At 32.6% G+C, this 19,376-nt stretch overlaps 1 protein-coding gene across 3 annotated transcripts in view; it reads left to right on the forward strand.

Annotated features, from left to right (window-relative positions):
• The first annotated feature begins 654 nt into the window (after positions 1 to 654).
• Positions 655 to 19,376, forward strand: part of LOC149772959 (beta-1,3-galactosyl-O-glycosyl-glycoprotein beta-1,6-N-acetylglucosaminyltransferase-like) — a 32,231-nt gene continuing 13,509 nt past the window's right edge. Inside the window, exons 1-4 of one of the 3 annotated variants that reach the window (XM_089947081.1) lie at positions 655 to 730; positions 1,654 to 1,795; positions 5,402 to 5,447; positions 11,869 to 12,699. In XM_089947081.1, coding sequence (XP_089803207.1) covers positions 11,912 to 12,699 — 788 coding nt within the window. In that variant the 5' untranslated portion in view covers positions 655 to 730; positions 1,654 to 1,795; positions 5,402 to 5,447; positions 11,869 to 11,911. The other 2 variants (XM_089947079.1, XM_089947080.1) reach the window with 2 other exon arrangements.

Raw genomic sequence — 19,376 nt, forward strand, 5'->3', positions numbered from 1 at the left:
AGTCCCTCAACTATTTTACACCGTAGTAACATTATTTTTAGTTTTATTGTTACCAACTACTATTCAAAGAACAAGTGTGTTTTCTTATAAAAAGAAACTTTGACTCAAACAACGCAAGATTTAAACACAGAATGTATATGCAAGTTCTGTCACATAGTTTTAGTCCGTTTAGAGAAATGGTTAAAAGCGAAAGTGTCTCACTCTCAGCTGCACTTCTAAATATTCAAATTGTTGCATATTCATGCTAAGGGATGATTGTAGATGCAGCTTTCCAGTTTTCTGTATTTGTGACAGGATATTTGCATTAGCCGACTTAGAACGTTAGACGTTAGCAAATATATAGACTAATTTTGTTCTAAGTCGGAAATAAATCACATGATAAGACCTATTATATGCCGTAAGCAGTCTGTTGTTTGATAAGGTAATTTCAGTTTGGAGACCTGTTAATTTCCAAATTCTTCTATGAAATTATTTACACCTGTAAGTTAACATTTAATCCACTCTTGTATATAATAGTGGGATCCATGTTTCGGTATACCGCCCATCCCTTTCCCCACGCACACTATCAATTGACCAATTTCCTTGGTTTCCTTTGTTATTGTTGTTTTTCTTGTTCTTGGTTGGTCATTCAAACTACACGCGTCCTTCCGAATAAACAAGACAAATTACACAGACAAAATCATTTTTTCAAAACAGGACGTCTTGTGCGCTTGATGTATTGCTTCATGAGGTAACCGTTAGAGTACAGTAGTGGATCCACGTTTACGTAGTCTAACAGCTCACATTCACAAGTAAACATTACATTGTTGCTGTAATTAAGTCAACGAGGGTTTGCTAGATGCAGAAATTCACATATTTCCTGTAATGTATTCCTGACCGGATATTTGCAGTAGTTTACTTTGAACAGTACATTACAGAATATGTAAACAAATTTCATTTTAGTCGGAACTTTATCACATGTTTATCGCGTAAATAAGCAGTAGTTGGAAAAACTTCTGTCAGTTTGGTGACCTCTTTATATCCACATTCTTCTGTGAACAGAGGTGAGTTTATTTTATTTCTCTAAATTAACATTAAACTACGCTTGTAGATAGTGTGGATTGAATGCCAAAGGTTCGCCGCCCCCTCCTTCCCCCACCCCGCACACCCGCTATCAACTGCGTACTACCCTTTGTTTTACTTGTTGTTGTCGTCTTATGGTTTTAGCCATTTTTCATGTCATGATATGTTATACATGACATAACACGTCCATGTGGAGGTAAATTTGCCATATTCAGACGCACGAGCCCATTTTTTCAAAATTCCTTTCTTGACTAGAGTCGAAAAACGGCCGCCAAAATGTGTATTGAAAACAAAACATTTCCAGAAGGCGGGGTTGAAAACGTTTTTCCAAGATCGGAGCCAATCAGTAAGGAGAATACTGCACAATAATTACATGGGCTTATTTGGACCAGTCAGAATCTCATAAAGTGATATGTTCACATGTTATAATAAGAAAAATTATGAAACTGCACAGTATAGGCAAAATGTACTAACCATGTACTAAATAAAAAATATAACATTTCGTGGAAACTATAGCACAACTTAGCAATCGATAAAATGCAAACTGTCTTTTCTTTACAACAAACAATTATAGCTTGTTCTCTCTGACAGCACAACTAGTGGAGATCTTTTGATATATAGACAACCGTGAACCAGAATCCCTAGACATCGATTAGGAAACAGGAATCCTTGCATATGGCGACAGGACATCATGGCGCTCATCTGGGAACTATGCTGGTGTAAATCAAATCAGGTTTGCATTCTTCTGGCCCAGGATGGAAAGTCTCTCTGTCTCTCTGTCTGCACTGATCCTAGCTGTCGTGATTTGCATCTAAACGCAGTATTTGCGATTGCGATCAAATGTATTAATGATATGTTATGATATAAAATATATTATCTTTTAATAACTTTTTATTTATGAAGACGTCAACTCATTTTTCTTATTATAGGCATCATGACATGACAGGAAATTTTTGAACGAGTGTAAATGTCTTATGCTCAATGGGGCAACATATAGTTTCGGTGTATATATTTTGCATCCTGTTTACATGTCGTCCTGACCTCAAATTTACATACTTTTATGAGGCGCCGCAGGGGACAAAAGCTGGTCCAATCAGAACGTTGCTGTTGAAACTTTAATTTCACATGTACCGAATTCCAGTTTCACGTGTTGAATCAAAAATTAAAGTTCCATTTTCTAGGTCGAGATTTTAGATTGTATCTATTGAATTAAACAGTAGTGGTTGAAAGTTATATTTTCTATGCCGAGGTTTTATACCGTTTTTGGAAGTTGTTAGATTGTAAGAAATTGGGGAATCAGAACTCTTTAGAAAAGATGAAAATATATGACAACGTTTGACTCTATTATCTCGTGATGATGAAACTTGAACGCATATTCGGTTGAAACAACATTGGAATACATGATTGCTGACAAGCTGTTCCAATGCCTTTTGTAGACAGTTTTTTGGACCATGACTAACAAAACGAGGTAAAAATGTTTTCACTATTGAATTCATTTTAAAGCATGAGTCGTTAAATATTTGCGTTGATTTGTGTTAGTCAAACAATAAAATAATGCGGTGGATGTTTAAATAATCACATGGCGTTGGGTTGTCAATTAGATGCTAATGAAGTGCCATACTTATTGGTAATTAAAGGTAAATATTATTTTGATTTCTTTCCTTGGAATGAGGCAACATATGTCGTTTGATAAATGGAAAATGGGAGTTTTTCAGGTTTTTTCATGGACAGACGTATGGACAAATTTGCGTTAGAAATGACGGACCAATTTACTAAAGCAGGAACAAATAGGGGAACGTTTAAAAAAATAAAACGAAAATATTTTAAAGCTCTCTCAACTACGTCGAGGAGGTCATAATGCGAAAGAAAGCAATTCATACGTAATGTGGAGATGAAATTTCATTTGAAATGAAGATCAACCTGGTTTATTCACGTTTGAAGTATTTCGAGTCTGCTTGACAAAACTTGCATTCGAAAAGATCAGTTAAAAAGGAAAACATGTTTTCGATCATAATACGACTCTTAGAGTCTTTTTGTATAACTGCCTGCTTGTCTTTATGCATATGGGTCTTACGGTCTTTTTTTAATTTTATTCTCTAAGTTTACATTTCATATATGCCTACATGACATTCCTAGATCCATGTTCAACTTTTGTATGTGTTTACTTGCGTCCATTTGAAGGACTGTCTTGTCGAGAGATATGATTGAATTCCGAAAATAATACCTAATTGTAACTAATTAAATAGTTTTCAAAATACCACACCTAAGTTTAGTATAAATGTTTTTATCTAAGGTAGATACGGGTATAATGAATAAAATTGTTGTATATATCGGAATCACGTGATTATATTCCAAAGTGTCATGCCTATTTACAGTGGTAGAGGTTGAGTTTGCTTTATTTTCTGCTAATGTCGCCAGCATATGATCTTGTCTACTATTGTTACTACTTACGTTTGAGGTTCGCGTATGTCACGTGCCCTTGTGCAATGCTGCTTTAAAGGGTGTTCAAGTTGTTCCAGCATGCTTTCGTGTTTTGTACCATGCATATGTTTGAATAAATACCATGGATTGTGTACCATGTTTATGTTTGAGTCAATACCATGGATTGTGAACCATGCATGTATTTGAATTGATACAATGGAGTATGCACCGTGCATATGTTTGAATAAATACCATGGATTGTGAACCATACATAGGTTTAAATCAATACCATGGATTGTAAACCATGCATGTGTTTGAATATATACCATGGATTGTAAACCGTGTATGTTTGAATAAATACCATGGATTATGTACCATGCATAGGTTTGAATAATGTGAACCATGCCTATGCTTGGATCAATACCATGGATTGTATATCGTGCATATATTTAAATAGATACGATTTATTTTGAACCATGCATATGCTTTAACATATACCACCAATTTTGAAGAGGGCATTTGCTTGATCATAAACCATGGATTTTGTTCCTCGTTATGCTTGAATATATACGAGGGATTTTGAACCATGCATATACCTAAATATAAACGATATATTTTTTACCTTACATATGCCTGAATATATACCATGGATTTTGTACCATACATATGTCTGAATATATATCATGGATTTTGTACCATACAAACACCTGAATATATACCATGAATTTTGGACAATACATACACCTGAATATATACAATGGATTTTGTACCAGGTATATGCCTGATGTATACCATGGATTTTGTACCATACATATGCCTGAATATATACCATGGATTTTGTACCATACCAATACCTGAATATATAACATGGATTTGGTAATATATATATGCCTGAAAATATACCATGGATTTTGTACCATGCTTATGCCTGAATATATACCATGGGTTTTATACCATACCAATGCCTGAATATATACTGTTGATTTTGTACCATACCAATGCCTGAATGTATACCATGGATTTTGTGCCATGCATATGCCTGAATATATACCCTGGATTTTGTACCATACATACACCTGAACATATACCATGGATCTTGTACCATACCATTGTCTGAATGCATACCATGGATTTTGTACCATGCGTATGCCTGAAAATATTCCATGGATTTTGTACCATCCCAATGCCTGAATATATACCATGGATTTTGTACCATACATATGCTTGAATATATACCATGGATTTTGTACCATTCATATGCCTGAAAATATACCATGGATTTTGTACCATACCAGTACCTGAATGTATACCATGGATTTTGTACCATGCATATGCCTGAATATATACCATGGATTTTGTACCATTCATATGCCTGAAAATATACCATGGATTTTGTACCACGCTTATGCCTGAATATATACCATGGGTTTTATACTACACCAATGCCTGAATATATACCATGGATTTTGTACCATACCAATGCCTGAATGTATACCATGGATTTTGTACCATGCATATGCCTGAATACATACCATGGTTTTTGTACCATTCATATGCCTGAAAATATACCATGGATTTTGTACCATGCCAATACCTGAAGATATACCATAGGTTTTATATTATACCAATGCCTGAATATATACCTTGGATTTGGTACCATACATATGCCTGAATATATACCATGGATTTTGTACCATGCCAATACCTGAAGATATACCATGGATTTTGTACCATGCATATGCCTGAATATATACCATGGTTTTTGTACCATACATATGCCTGAATATATACCATGGTTATTGTTTCATACATATGCCTGAATATATACCATGGTTTTTGTACCATACATATGCCTGAATATATACCTTGGATTTCGTATCATGCCTGAACTTGAAGATATTCCTGGTTTTTTAAATAGGGAAACAGATGAAAATAGCGCATACAAAATATTAACTCCACTATAGGTAAGACCTTCTCTGCAATACTGTCATACCTTACTTATCATGATAAAAACACTATCTTCAATTCGCTAATTTTCCTTGCAGAATATTGCATATAGTATTTAAAAAGGCTTGCATATACTCTGTGAATTCTTTTAAATCGATGTCCATAGAGTGTCATCTATAGCTTCTTGAATGAAATTTTCAACCATGTAAATAACGATGTTCATCCATTTTATATTTTTTTCTCCTTTTGCTATATCAGTAAGTACTGACTACTGTCAGCACATATTGATTGCTGGCATCACGTATTGGCTACTGTCAGCAAGAAATTGCTATTGTCAACAAGTATTGACTACTGTCAGCAAGTATTGACTACTGTCAACAAGTATGACTCTTGTAAGCATTGACTATCGTCAAGAAGTATTGACTTATGTCAACAAGTATTGACTATTGTCAGTAATTATTGACTACTGTTATCAAGTAATGACAATTGTCAGCAAGTATCGACTATTGTCAGCAAGTGTTGATTACTGTTAGCAAATATTGACTATTGTCAACAAGTATTGACTATCGTAAGTGCTGACTGCTGATATAAAAACTCACAGAGATATACTAAAGTTTCTGGAATCCTACTGGTAAGTAAAGGTGTACACAACTTATGTGAAATCTGTGATTTCCGCCAGAGACATTGAACAGGAAGTAGCAACCTTGTGCAGATTGAATATTTGTACCAATCAAAAATGATGTATAAATATCAGGAATTACCTATTATGTCGTAGAACTGATACAAGTACCGGATATATAACGCTACCAAAAATCGTCAGTGTGGAATAGAAACAGGTAAACAAGGCGTAGGGGTTAATATGTACATGCAGCTGGCATATTTCTAACTGTAACGTACTTTCTAACGATATAGATTATACTCATCATATGTGGCACGAAACCTTTGACCCCTTGCCCAATCAGCAGGTTTCAACAGGTTTATCTTGGTTTGCTGACCTACAGTGCTACGAATAGGATCAATGTAAAATGATCAATACCTATTATTTAGAATACATTACTGCGGTACTCAAAAATACGACACAACCTTTGCTTTACCTATGATGTTATCTGAAAGCAAAGTGATATAAGGTTTTGTGCTTAATGCTGGAAAATTAAATTGGATATTATGCTTCATAGACGTGGGATTGTATCTCAACACAATATTTCAGACCGAGAAAGTAGAACATTAAAGATATTGGTCATCAAACATTTTAGAACAAATGCTTCAATACTCGCTCCGACACAGTACCCGTTTCAGATAATCATATTTCAGCCAGCCCTTGTAGTGTACACACACACACACACACACACACACACACACACATATATATATATATATATATATATATATATATATATATATATATATATATATATATATATATATATATATATATATATTTATTTATTTATTTATTTATTTGTAAAGCATAAACCCGCATCGAATATTTATATCACAAGCATTCATAAAAAGAAATGCAAAATAAGTCTCAAAAGAATTACAATCGCATAGACATAATTGAATATGATTGAATAAATACTTGTCTTTAAAATACCCAGCGCTAAAGGTACAAAGAAATGTAAATTGTTTTTCACACCTTTATATTAGTCACTTTAAAATAAGGCCCGATACTCCACACTTACAAACAAAAAACCCATCTAACTTTAGTTCCGTCACTCTCCATGTTGTATTCACGAAGAGCATTCTCGCCTTTCTATTTTAAACAATTATATATTTTTTTATATAAAGGGGTCAGAACACAGTCCGATCAATATTTTGATTTATTATTTTCTTTCCTTTCTACGGGGGTGTGTGGGGGTGTGGTTGATATGCAGTTAGTGTTATCACGTCGAGAAAATACCTCTTTTGTATTAGCGCTACTGAAAAAGGTACTTTCTGTTGGAAGACTATACAAACAACGCATTTACTATTTAGTTTTAGTTTTAAGTACAGTGAAGTTGTTGTTATGTGGAAATGTCTGTGTACTGTTTTCCCTAAGAAGGTATTATCAGTCGACTTGCAACGGTCAAGTGTTTGAACTGGCGGTATTGAGGCCAAGAGAGATTAATCTTCATAAAGAAGTGCGATGGTAAGGTATATCGACCTACGCGGCATTTTAATCGTTCTGAGTATCTAAACGGATGAAAATAAGACAGGTAAATCTAATGGTAACGTTTTAGTATATGTGCAAGAAACGGTATAAGTCAAATTATTAATAATTATATTAAGTAATGACTTTAAGTGGTAATCAGGAAGTTTTTTAAAGTAATGCATACTGCTCTCGGAAGAAAAGTTGTGCTCTTATTTGATAAATGCTGCAATAAGTCTTTGATTTAACTGTTACTTAGCAACCGCAGTGTCCATTGAATATGAATGAGTCTAGATTCGCTTTCGTTTCATGATTGCGGTAAAGAAGGTTTCATCATGTACTGGAGTTATATGTTTCTAATGATATTTATTGTTTGTGTATTGTTTGTTCGATCACATTTTTGAAATTGCTACACTCACACAGACACAGGTACATACACACACGCACACGCACACACACACACACACACGCATATGTGTATGTGTGTATGTTGCATTGAAGGGACAAAATATAACATGATTATTTTGGCAACCTTTGCACAAAGTAATATTGTCCACTTAGTATAGTTTCAGTAACACTGTATATTTATTACACACTCTCCAAAACATAGATTAGTTAGTCGATATTAGACACAACTATCCTTAATAAAATATATACCACAAAAAGGCATAGTGATCGTTCAGGGAATGAACATGAAAATGACCATGATCGATGTTGTAATGAACATTTGATATTTGGGAGTGACTTCCTCGTAGAGTGTCTAACGACTTCATTATTCTTATGCTTTATTAGTCTTACATACGTGTCGACTGCGAAAAAAGGGTTATGCAGAAGTAACAGAAATAATAATTTAAACAACTCTTGAAAATTACAGGCCTGTTATCTACAAAACATTTTGAGAAATATATTAACGAACAGATGGTCACTTGGCTCAAGATATTAATTCTAGCATTCCTAGTTCGTAGCAAATAGGTCACCATATGTAATTAGGCTATGCAGCTTAGAGTTACACCGCTATTGCTATCAGTACAGTGTAAGGTAGCACTGGGTTCACGGATTTCAATATTTTTCTTGATAAATGAACGGCATTATACACAATGTAGCACAACTGGTTTCCTTTTAAATTATTCACTTCGGGCATTATCTCTTGCGATATTTCTGAATATGTACATTCCCTGTCAACGGACATTTTTCGGTCTGGTTGCCGATTGGCCAGATAGTTAATCAAGGAGGAGCTTGGTCAAACCTTGATGTTCTAAATGGCTTACTAGTCCAGTTTGAGAGTTGTGAATTTGGAACAAAGAATGGATCCATAGCTGCGGAAATCAAACCTGATGATATTTCTCTTCTGGCTTCTAATCATAACAAGCTGCAACAACTGATATATATATATATATATATATATATATATATATATATATATATATATATATATATATATATATATATATATATATATATATATGGCATAAAACTTCATTAACACGTAGCGATTTGAGCTTAGTGCCACAAAGTCATATGTTGTTATGTGCAGTGTCACATACAAGGATTACGTCAATATGATATGATAAATGAGATCCTCTTTGCCTGATGCTAATTTTGCTCCACATCCTGGAATAACTCAAAACTTACTCTACTTGATCCATTAAAAGGGGCCTGAAAGAAAAGGCTAAAAACAAATTGTACTGTTTGTTTTGTACTGGCATTAAAGCATGTAGTTTTAAACTCTTTGGTTGCTGCAAACGCTATCGAATGAGTTGTAATTCCTTCATTGTTTATGGCGGTGAAATATGCTGTAATATTTCATAAAGACATCTCTTCATGGAATAGAGCTTGGGTGTATTTTGCCAAATATTGACAAGGCTTCCAAACACATATAAGATCAGACATTGCACTTGGAGGGCTTGGATGGACATCCGCACAGTCCGAATTTTATAGAAGAAAACTAAACCTTTTTGTTCTTTTCACATAATATAATTGATGCATAATGATATACATATAAAACGTTTGTTTAACAATGCTCGATTTCACATCATTTCGATCGGATGCAAGTCAAGCTATCGGTTGATTTCAAATACTTATGATAGACTGAAGAGGTTTCATTTGCATCAGTATCTAACTGGTTATTTGCATCAGTATCTAACTGTTGATTTGCGTCAGTATCTAACTGGTTATTTTCACCAGTATGTAACTGGTTATTTTCACCAGTATCTAACTGGTTATTTGCATTAGTATGTAATTGGTTATTTTCACCAGACTCTAACTGGTTATTTGCATCAATATTTAACTGGTTTTTGCATCAGTGTCTAACTCGTTATTTGCATCATTATCTAACTAGTATATTTTTTTTAAAATTATCATTCTCAGAGTAAGAATCAGTAAGTTGAGTCAAGGTTATACCTGGACTACATGATATAAAGCACGTGTCAATTGATAAGCAAACTTCTCTTTTTCTTTCTGGAAGTCTGTTTTGCGTTTTAGTTAGTCTTATAACTGATCTTATGATGAGAGTTATATCAGTCGTGCTTTAGCATTTGAGACGTGGAGTTGTTTTTTGTTGTGTCGAGTTTGGTGCTGAATATTTATTTTCTTCAAATTATTGAATTTCAAGTGATTGTTTTCCCTGGAAATGCTTAAGTGCTCTGATAATTCTTGGACAAAGACATTTGCCGGAATTTATACGGAATTCAAAAACTGGAATAATATTTTCTGTGATTGATCAAGAGGCTGCTGACACATCAGTACAACACTGACTATTGCATACGTCATCGCCTTGCATTTTGGATTTTCATCGGGATTTGAACTGTGATTCACTTAGAACTTTTCATTCATAGGACTTGTGTTTTAATTCTTGGATTACAATTTGGATTTAATTCGCAATACCGTAAGTTTTATTTTGTTATTTTTACTTTGTAGTCTAGGGAAATAAATTATTTGTTAATTTTTATAAAGTTTGTTGTCTTCACTCTTTTATGTTACTTATGTTAAGAGCATACACTCGTAACAGTGATGAAGAGACTCTTTATTGACATAGTATTCAAGCTTTTCAGTTTTAGTTCTGAATTAAATTAGAGATAAAACCAATCCAAAAACATTCCACTCTCAACCTATACTTTTATTTCGTGTGCAAATATTTTGGCAAAACTCATTTTATATCACTCACTAACTCATGGTGGCTATTGACACTTCACTGCGACTTGGTGGCTATTGACACTTTACTTACTATTGATGGCTATTACTCTAGACGGCTTAAACACATCACTCAGATCTGCATTATATTTTGTTACATTTGGCTTTAACGTTTCCAACATGGATGCTTTTAACGTTTTCTGGTCCTAACATGCATACCTTTAACATTTTCCGGTCCTAACATGCATACCGTAAACGTTTTCCGGTCCTAACATGCATACCTTTAACGTTTTCCGGTTATAACATGCATACCTTTAACGTTTTCCAGTTATAACATGCATACCTTTAACATTTTCCGGTTATAACACAGATGCTAACAAGATTAGGACAATAAGGTTTGGAAATATAACAAATTTAAATATTCCATATTACTCAGAATACGATTTCGACAGTGACTGTTCTGAATTCATCGTTTATGGTATTAAAAGATAAATTTGGACGACGCGTTCAAGTTAAACTATAAACATTAGGGATGAAAACAACAATAACTCATTTTTATGGCATTATCTAGTACTTCTATTAAAGTACTACACAAAGTAACAACATTCTTATATAATTTCTTACCAGTCGAAGTAATATTAATATTTTGAAACAAATATAATGTGGAAAAATGAATTCAGCGAAGGTACGTTAATGGTGAACCCGTATAAAATTGTCTTTTTTAAAATGACTTGTGACATTTTATTAAAAATGTGGACAAATATTTGATATATTAATACATTTCTATTTTGGGAGATGGATCTTCATAAAACAATGTGTTAAACAATTTCTATGAATTTTGGATAGACTTTTCTACGGCTTTTAAATTATTTTGTTTGAGGTATGCAAACAGAACGCATGTTTCTTAAGAGAATATATTTTAATAAAATATTGAGGAAGATAAATTTTAGTATGATCTGCAAAATCCTTGGTCTATGCATAGAAATATTATTTTCGTACATAATTTTAAGTACGAAGATGAATCGTAGGTGTATTTAAACAGTCTTTAACAATTTTCAAGGTTTAAATTAACTGTTGGCATTCCATTGTATAGATATTATATCTAACGTTTTTATTTTCTAGGATGTAAATGTGATCAACTTCATTCATTGCTAACTCTCACCACTTAAATACATTTTCAGGTTTGTTTTACTTTCAATTGGACCCACAGTAAGTGAATAACAGATGAATCGGAAACGATTTTGGTGTTTTATAGCTGCCACAGCTATGTCCCTCTTTCTTGTGCATTGTGGTGTATACATCTATTTGTTTTCAACTGCTTCTCTCAGCCTTCATATCCTGAAAGGTATTGATAAAAGTCAGATCAAAAAAATCTTTCCATCTGTTTTGTTTTCACGTCCCTCAAATGCAGCGGGTGTTTTTGAAAACATAATGCCAGTGAATCTAGTCAACTGTAGAAAATTATTCGATGGAGATTCCACTGAGATGAACAAGACGCATACACTTATGGAAACTTTTAAGCCAAAACCATTAAGTAACACAGAGTATATCAATATGACCAAACACTGCGATTCTTTTCTAGAGAAAAGAGGATATATCATGAGTTCCCTAACTTCAGTTGAAGAAACCTTTCCATTGGCCTTCAGCATATTGATGTACAAAGACGTTTATCAGGTAGAGAGACTCCTTCGAGCGATATACAGACCTCAGAATATATACTGCATACACCTGGACAGAAAATCTGCACGTGACGTGAAAGACGCAATGACAAGCATTGCATCGTGTTTTGAAAATGTGTTCATTGCCTCCCAATTATATGATGTCCAGTGGGGTACACTTTCAGTTCTAGATGCGGACCTTTCTTGCATGAGGGATTTACTGCATAAACACAAATCATGGAAATACTTCATTAACCTTACTGGACAGGAGTTTCCACTAAGGACAAACTACGAGTTAGTCAAGATACTTCATACGTACGATGGTGCCAATGATATAATGGGCGGTACTGAAAGGTAATTTTTCACATACATTTCTTCTCAGTCATCTTGAGGTACTAAAGCAAAATATACATATTTTCTTACACTTAGTTATTTTATTGGCAATATATATTTGATAATGTTTAATAGTAAATCATTTAATTACCTTTCCATCAACGGTCAGTTGTCAAAGACCACAATGGCAAAATGCTAGGTAGGTTTACATTAAAATTTTATGTTTGACAAAAAAGACGATCACAAGGCTATTAGTGACTGTGTCAGACCCACTATTAGCCATACTCCACCTCTTGTCTTCGAAAGAATAAACTTAACTACAGTCTAGCTGAATGTTATTTAATCCCTTCATACCTTAAAAGTTCAAATCAAATCTTGGTCTGACCTTGGAATCTTTTGTAATCTGAAAATATTAAGTTGCCAACGGCCAATGCAATGATAAAAAATGTTATTTTTAGTAGACGGAGCAGTCTAATGTATATATATATATATATATATATATATATATATATATATATATATATATATAGATATATATATATATATATATATATATATATATATATATATATATATATATATATATATATATATATATATATATATATATATATATATATGCGTACATAGTTGGATAGGATGCACACGGGTAAAATAGTCAATCCTGTATATAACGTGCCAGATACCAACCGCTCTATGAGGTAATGTTTAAAAGAAAAGGGTCTAAAGTAAAAGGACAGAACTCTGTGAATCATAAAAATGTAATGTAACAAAAATATAGAATTGATTAATAATTTAATGATATGCTAAATTGTACAAAATGCAGTCTGAATAAAATCGTCTTTGTAGTATTTTTTAAAATTAATAATTAGAAAGTATATAACTTGTCTGTGAATTTTCTATATTTCAAATACCAAAATAATTTAGAGATAATTATTGTTATTATTATTATTATTATTATTATTATAGAAACAACAATATAAACATGTATTCAGAATGAAATTAATATATAAAATAGTCAGATGAAAATAGATATTTTTACAAAAGAGTGATGAATACGAACAAAAATAGAAACAATATTGTACAATATGGCTGATAATTTAAAAACATATTCAAAAATCAAGAAATTTAATCAGACTTTGGTGTAAAGAAATAACATTTTATCAGATGTTTCAACTTATATTCATGAATTATTTGTATTGTATGTGCAATAATAATAATAATAATACTAATAATAATAATAGTAACAATAATGTGTAAATAGCATATTATTTTTAAAGGTCAATTAAATTCCTGGTTTGCTAAAAGTCATCCAAAGTATAAATTAAACATATTTCTCGGATTAAGTCACTTCGGTTCCGGAGCCATTACTGTAGACTTTTTAACATATAATCTAAACATGATAAAATAATATATTATCTCCTTATATCACATATATATGACTGGAAGAATGACCTATTTACAATTAAAGAATTTTGTTTCTGTAGTTTTGTACTCCTTCATTACAAAAATAAACCATGCCTCCCTCCCAATAACATAACACTTCATTTTCCTTGAAACGTTGACTGTTTGGTATTTATAGCTTACTGCATTTGTATGGGACAATATGATACATTTGAACTTGGTCGCGCGCTAAACATAACTTTCAAAAAAAATGGCGTTTTGGTCTACTTAAAATTGAAATTTGAAGTCATATTGTGAATGAATACGCATTGAAACAACATTTCCATTTGATCTTGAGCGAATAGATTTTGGCATGTTTTATAGTTTCTATGAAATTTCGTGATTATGGGCTAGATTTATGTGCCAATTCTACGTGAAGTACATCGGATTTCAGCGGCGACGAATCAGCATACTGTTGATATCTGCAAGTGTTTTTCTGTTGTGCCACTGAATGTTTGAAATCATAATGTGGGAAAAATATGAAGACTTTCAATTGCAATGATCAAAAGACGCTATGGAATATAATGTCTATTTCATTTTGAGTGCAGTAAGGAGGATATAATTGCACTTGGAATATAGTCGAAATTACAGTACAATTTCGAAATGCGTAATCAAGCTTGAGAACCCATGATATGGCTCATGTAATTCGGATTTTCAGAACTAAGAAAGTATATTTTGAGAAAATTCAGGATGTAAAACTTGCGATTCTTATTACTAGTTAAAAGAAGACAGTTTATGTTTTGTCACTTGGATATTATTTGTAAGGACCCTGTCTGGCGTCTATAGTTTTCCTAAAGCAGCTGGTATATGGCAGTCCACGAAACATCTGCTTTAGTTGGTTTACTTCATCCACATACAAATAAAATAAAGCAAAAGTGCTGGCGTCTGCGTCCATTGTTTGTTTACGATAGAAAGTAGTTCTTTTTTTCCACGTGAGTTCAATATCATTTGTACACGAGATCAATATCGTAAAATACTGAACGATTCTGACAATGTAAAGTTAACGGAGAAAACAAATGAGCATATAATAATGAATCAGATTATATTTCGCAGTGTTTGTTTCTGATTTATGATACTTTGTTCTACGTTGGCAAATTAGTTTATTTTATAGGTACATGAGCATTGTAATTAGTAAAAATGCCCGGATAAAATTGTAGGCACGAGTAAATAATCCGGATAATCGACGTCGTATAATCATTTAATTGTAGTGGAGATTAAATAATGTTCATGTAGAAATAAATCTCCGCCATATCTTTTCCTAAACTAAAATTATTAGCAAATACAAAAACTGTGTCTTTTCATGCATCATAATCGATAAACAGGGCTCTTTCTTTCCGTGCTTCCAGATTACCAGTTATGTCCAGTCACCAAAATAATAATCTCTTGGACAATTAAGTCATTCAGTAATCTCACCATCGGACGTCACATGCATGCGCAATACTTTTTTTTTTTTGGGGGGGGGGGGCAGTGATCTATTACCATCTAATCACAACACGTGGTTGAGAATGTGAAGAAAGTCTCTCATTTAAATGTCGACTTCGCTTCCTTGTTTGTCTCCAAACATTTAAATGTACACGCTGTCATTTAAACCATGTTCCAAGTCCGATTGCATGTCAAAGTTTACCCATGACTTTGCTATAATCAACGCGTTCGTCTTGACATTTAGGGCATTTGTTTTAATCGGCTGAGATTTACAACTAATGTAGAAAATCTCGAAATTGTACAAATGCATGTTACGTAGATTGTTAGATATTTTTAGGAGGAGCGTTTTCGATACTTCGTTCAGTAGCTTATGCGACCAGTAGCGGCACCTTCCTGATGTATGAATGTACAATAGATTTGTTACCAATAATACAATAATCATTTTGTAGAAAAATATTTTACTGGACGTTTGACCTAAAATGCTAATATATTATGATCTTTAATTTTAGGAATATTTTATTTCTAAATTATTACTAATCCTGAAGTTGCTAGCGAACTCTTCTTTACAGTAATCCGTTCTATGATTACCAATATATATTTGCTAAAGCTGAGTCAAAGAATTACATGCTATATTTAAAAATTCATATGAAATAATAAAGAAAAATATCAATAATGTTTAAAGTTTCGAAAGGGACTCGACTCCAATTGTGTCAAAACATTAAAATCTTCTCATTGTTATCCTAAAGGAAATGTTTAAAATATAAAAAAGTAGTTCTGTTCTTGCATGAAAACACAAAGTGAACTATTATTATTCATCACGAAGTTCAACGGAAAACTGTTTTACGCACGGCTTTACGTGCTTAGTATAATTCTGGAAAGCGTAGAATCATATCTCGCTTCTAAAAAAATGTCATGACATCGAGTGATGAATTTTACCTACGCTTCATCATTAAAAAAAAACATTACAAGGTCCGTTTTCCCCGAGTTTAATGATAATATACGAACCCTAATATAATATCTTTGTTTTCTAAATATGGCCACCTGCCTTGTTAACTTTCAGCTTCCGTTTAATTTCATTGTTTACAAGATTTCCAATACCTGTTCTTTCGATTCTCACGAGTCATCACAGAAAAATCGCTCCAGTAGCACTTCATCATGACGCGACTGATAAACGCCAGCCAAGGAGAACTTGCTGATAAAGCAGAACTCTTCCTGTCTCGTCTTGTACAATATTTCTGATTGCAGAATTTGCTAACTTAGGACACGAAAAGAAAAATGTAATACACATCTGAATTATAAGAGTAAAAATTGCAATCAGTACAAATTCCTAAAAATGATATCCTCATATTGTCTATGCGAAACTTATCAGGATAATCAAGTTGAATATATTTCTTCATCTTGACTTCTTCCAATGGCATTGTATTTCTTTACGATGTTGATAACGAAGGCAACAACTATCATCGAATGTGTCTTTATTTTATATTTTTTTTAAAAACATTTTGTTTTGGCATAGTGTGCAAAAGCTCTGGAAATATCGTTTTCTTCTCTGCAAACATTGTATTATAAGTGTGATGGAAAACGCCTTACGAAAATGTGCAAAATATACGAAACACTTTTCAGCCGTTGTGACTGCTATACAAATAGCTTTTGACTTATTTCGATGATTGACGAAGGACATTAACATGATTCGTAATAATCATTTCTTAATTTCTCATCGAAGTGAGAACAAAAGTAATGAAGAATGACGATGAAGAATAAAAACATACATCAAGATAAATAGATGTTATTATTATTATTATTATTATTATTATTATTATCACATGATCAATAGTATACTTGCTAATGCATTATTATGAAGGTAAAAAAGAGTGTTCAATATTAAAATTAAGAAAATAAAATAATAATAATGATAATTTTAATAATAATAAAAATTAATTTTGATGAAGATGACTTTGATGGTCTTGTTGTTGTTGTTGTTGTTCTTACTACTATTACTGCTACTGCTACTACTACTACAACTACTACTGACTTCTGTCTCATAAAGCATGAACCCACTTCGGTGTTTAATATTTGATTGATTAAGGGAGCGTAGCGTAGTAAAAATGTTTTGATTTTGAAATAAAAGTCATTGACTTTCATTGCGACTCCATGGTCGTAAAATAAGTAAAGGCAACGAGCGAGAAGCAACATGTTTTGTAAAATTCAACAGATAATTTATTCCCTAGAACAAACAGAGGAAATTTAAAGAAGGAATTTACGATATTGCGAATTAAATCCCAAATAATTTTAGAATTACAGAGTCCTAAAATTAATGCTTTGAATAAAATTTTGAGGAAATCAACATTAAGTCTAACGCTGAAGGTGTCGATGTGCCCGTGGTGGCTTGTGTGATGATGATGTGCCAACAGTCCTTTGTTTGATCACAATAATACAATCCAAGAATGTATTCTTATTTGCAATTCCAATATAAATTCAAGTCTCTGTTTCCAAGACTGTTATTTTTGAAGAACACTTTGTATTCCTATAGAAGAATCACTTAGATGAAATAATTTGCAGAAACAAATTCCAGTCTATATGAATTCTTGGACACAACATAATACAAGTAATTCTGCCAAGATCTTAAGGCACAAACATATAACTGTTCCAGTAAGAAGATTATTTAGTCTTCTACGTGACCCCAGGTCACAATTATCATTTTATAAAACATGATTATATAGTCTTCTACATGACCCCAGGTCACAATTATCATTTTCTAAAACATGATTATATAGTCTTCTACATGACCCCAGGTTGCAATTATCATTTTATAAAACATGATTATATAGTCTTCTACATGACCCCAGGTCGCAATTATCATTTTATAAAACATGATTATATAGTCTTCTACATGACCCCAGGTTGCAATTATCATTTTATAAAACAAGATTATATAGTCTTCTACATGACCCCAGGTTGCAATTATCATTTTATAAAACATGATTAAATAGTCTTCTACGTGACCCCAGGTCACAATTATCATTTTCTAAAACATGATCATATAGTCTTCTACATGACCCCAGGTTGCAATTATCATTTTATAAAACATGATTATATAGTCTTCTACATGACCCCAGGTTGCAATTATCATTTTCTAAAACATGATTATATAGTCTTCTACATGACCCCAGGTTGCAATTATCATTTTCTAAAACATGATTATATAGTCTTCTACATGACCCCAGGTTGCAATTATCATTTTATAAAACATGATTATATAGTCTTCTACATGACCCCAGGTTGCAATTATCATTTTATAAAACATGATTAAATAGTCTTCTACGTGACCCCAGGTCACAATTATCATTTTCTAAAACAAGATTATATAGTCTTCTACATGACCCCAGGTTGCAATTATCATTTTATAAAACATGATTAAATAGTCTTCTACGTGACCCCAGGTCACAATTATCATTTTCTAAAACATGATTATATAGTCTTCTACATGACCCCAGGTTGCAATTATCATTTTATAAAACATGATTAAATAGTCTTCTACGTGACCCCAGGTCACAATTATCATTTTCTAAAACATGATTATATAGTCTTCTACATGACCCCAGGTTGCAATTATCATTTTATAAAACATGATTAAATAGTCTTCTACATGACCCCAGGTTGCAATTATCATTTTATAAAACATGATTATATAATCTTCTACATGACCCCAGGTTGCAATTATCATTTTATAAAACATGATTATATAGTCTTCTACATGACCCCAGGTTGCAATTATCATTTTCTAAAACAAGATTATATAGTCTTCTACATGACCCCAGGTTGCAATTATCATTTTC

The sequence above is a fragment of the Sinohyriopsis cumingii genome, unplaced genomic scaffold (genome assembly GCF_028554795.1).
Source record: "Sinohyriopsis cumingii isolate HCF-2022 unplaced genomic scaffold, ASM2855479v2 utg000957l, whole genome shotgun sequence".
NCBI classification, from domain to species: domain Eukaryota; kingdom Metazoa; phylum Mollusca; class Bivalvia; order Unionida; family Unionidae; genus Sinohyriopsis; species Sinohyriopsis cumingii.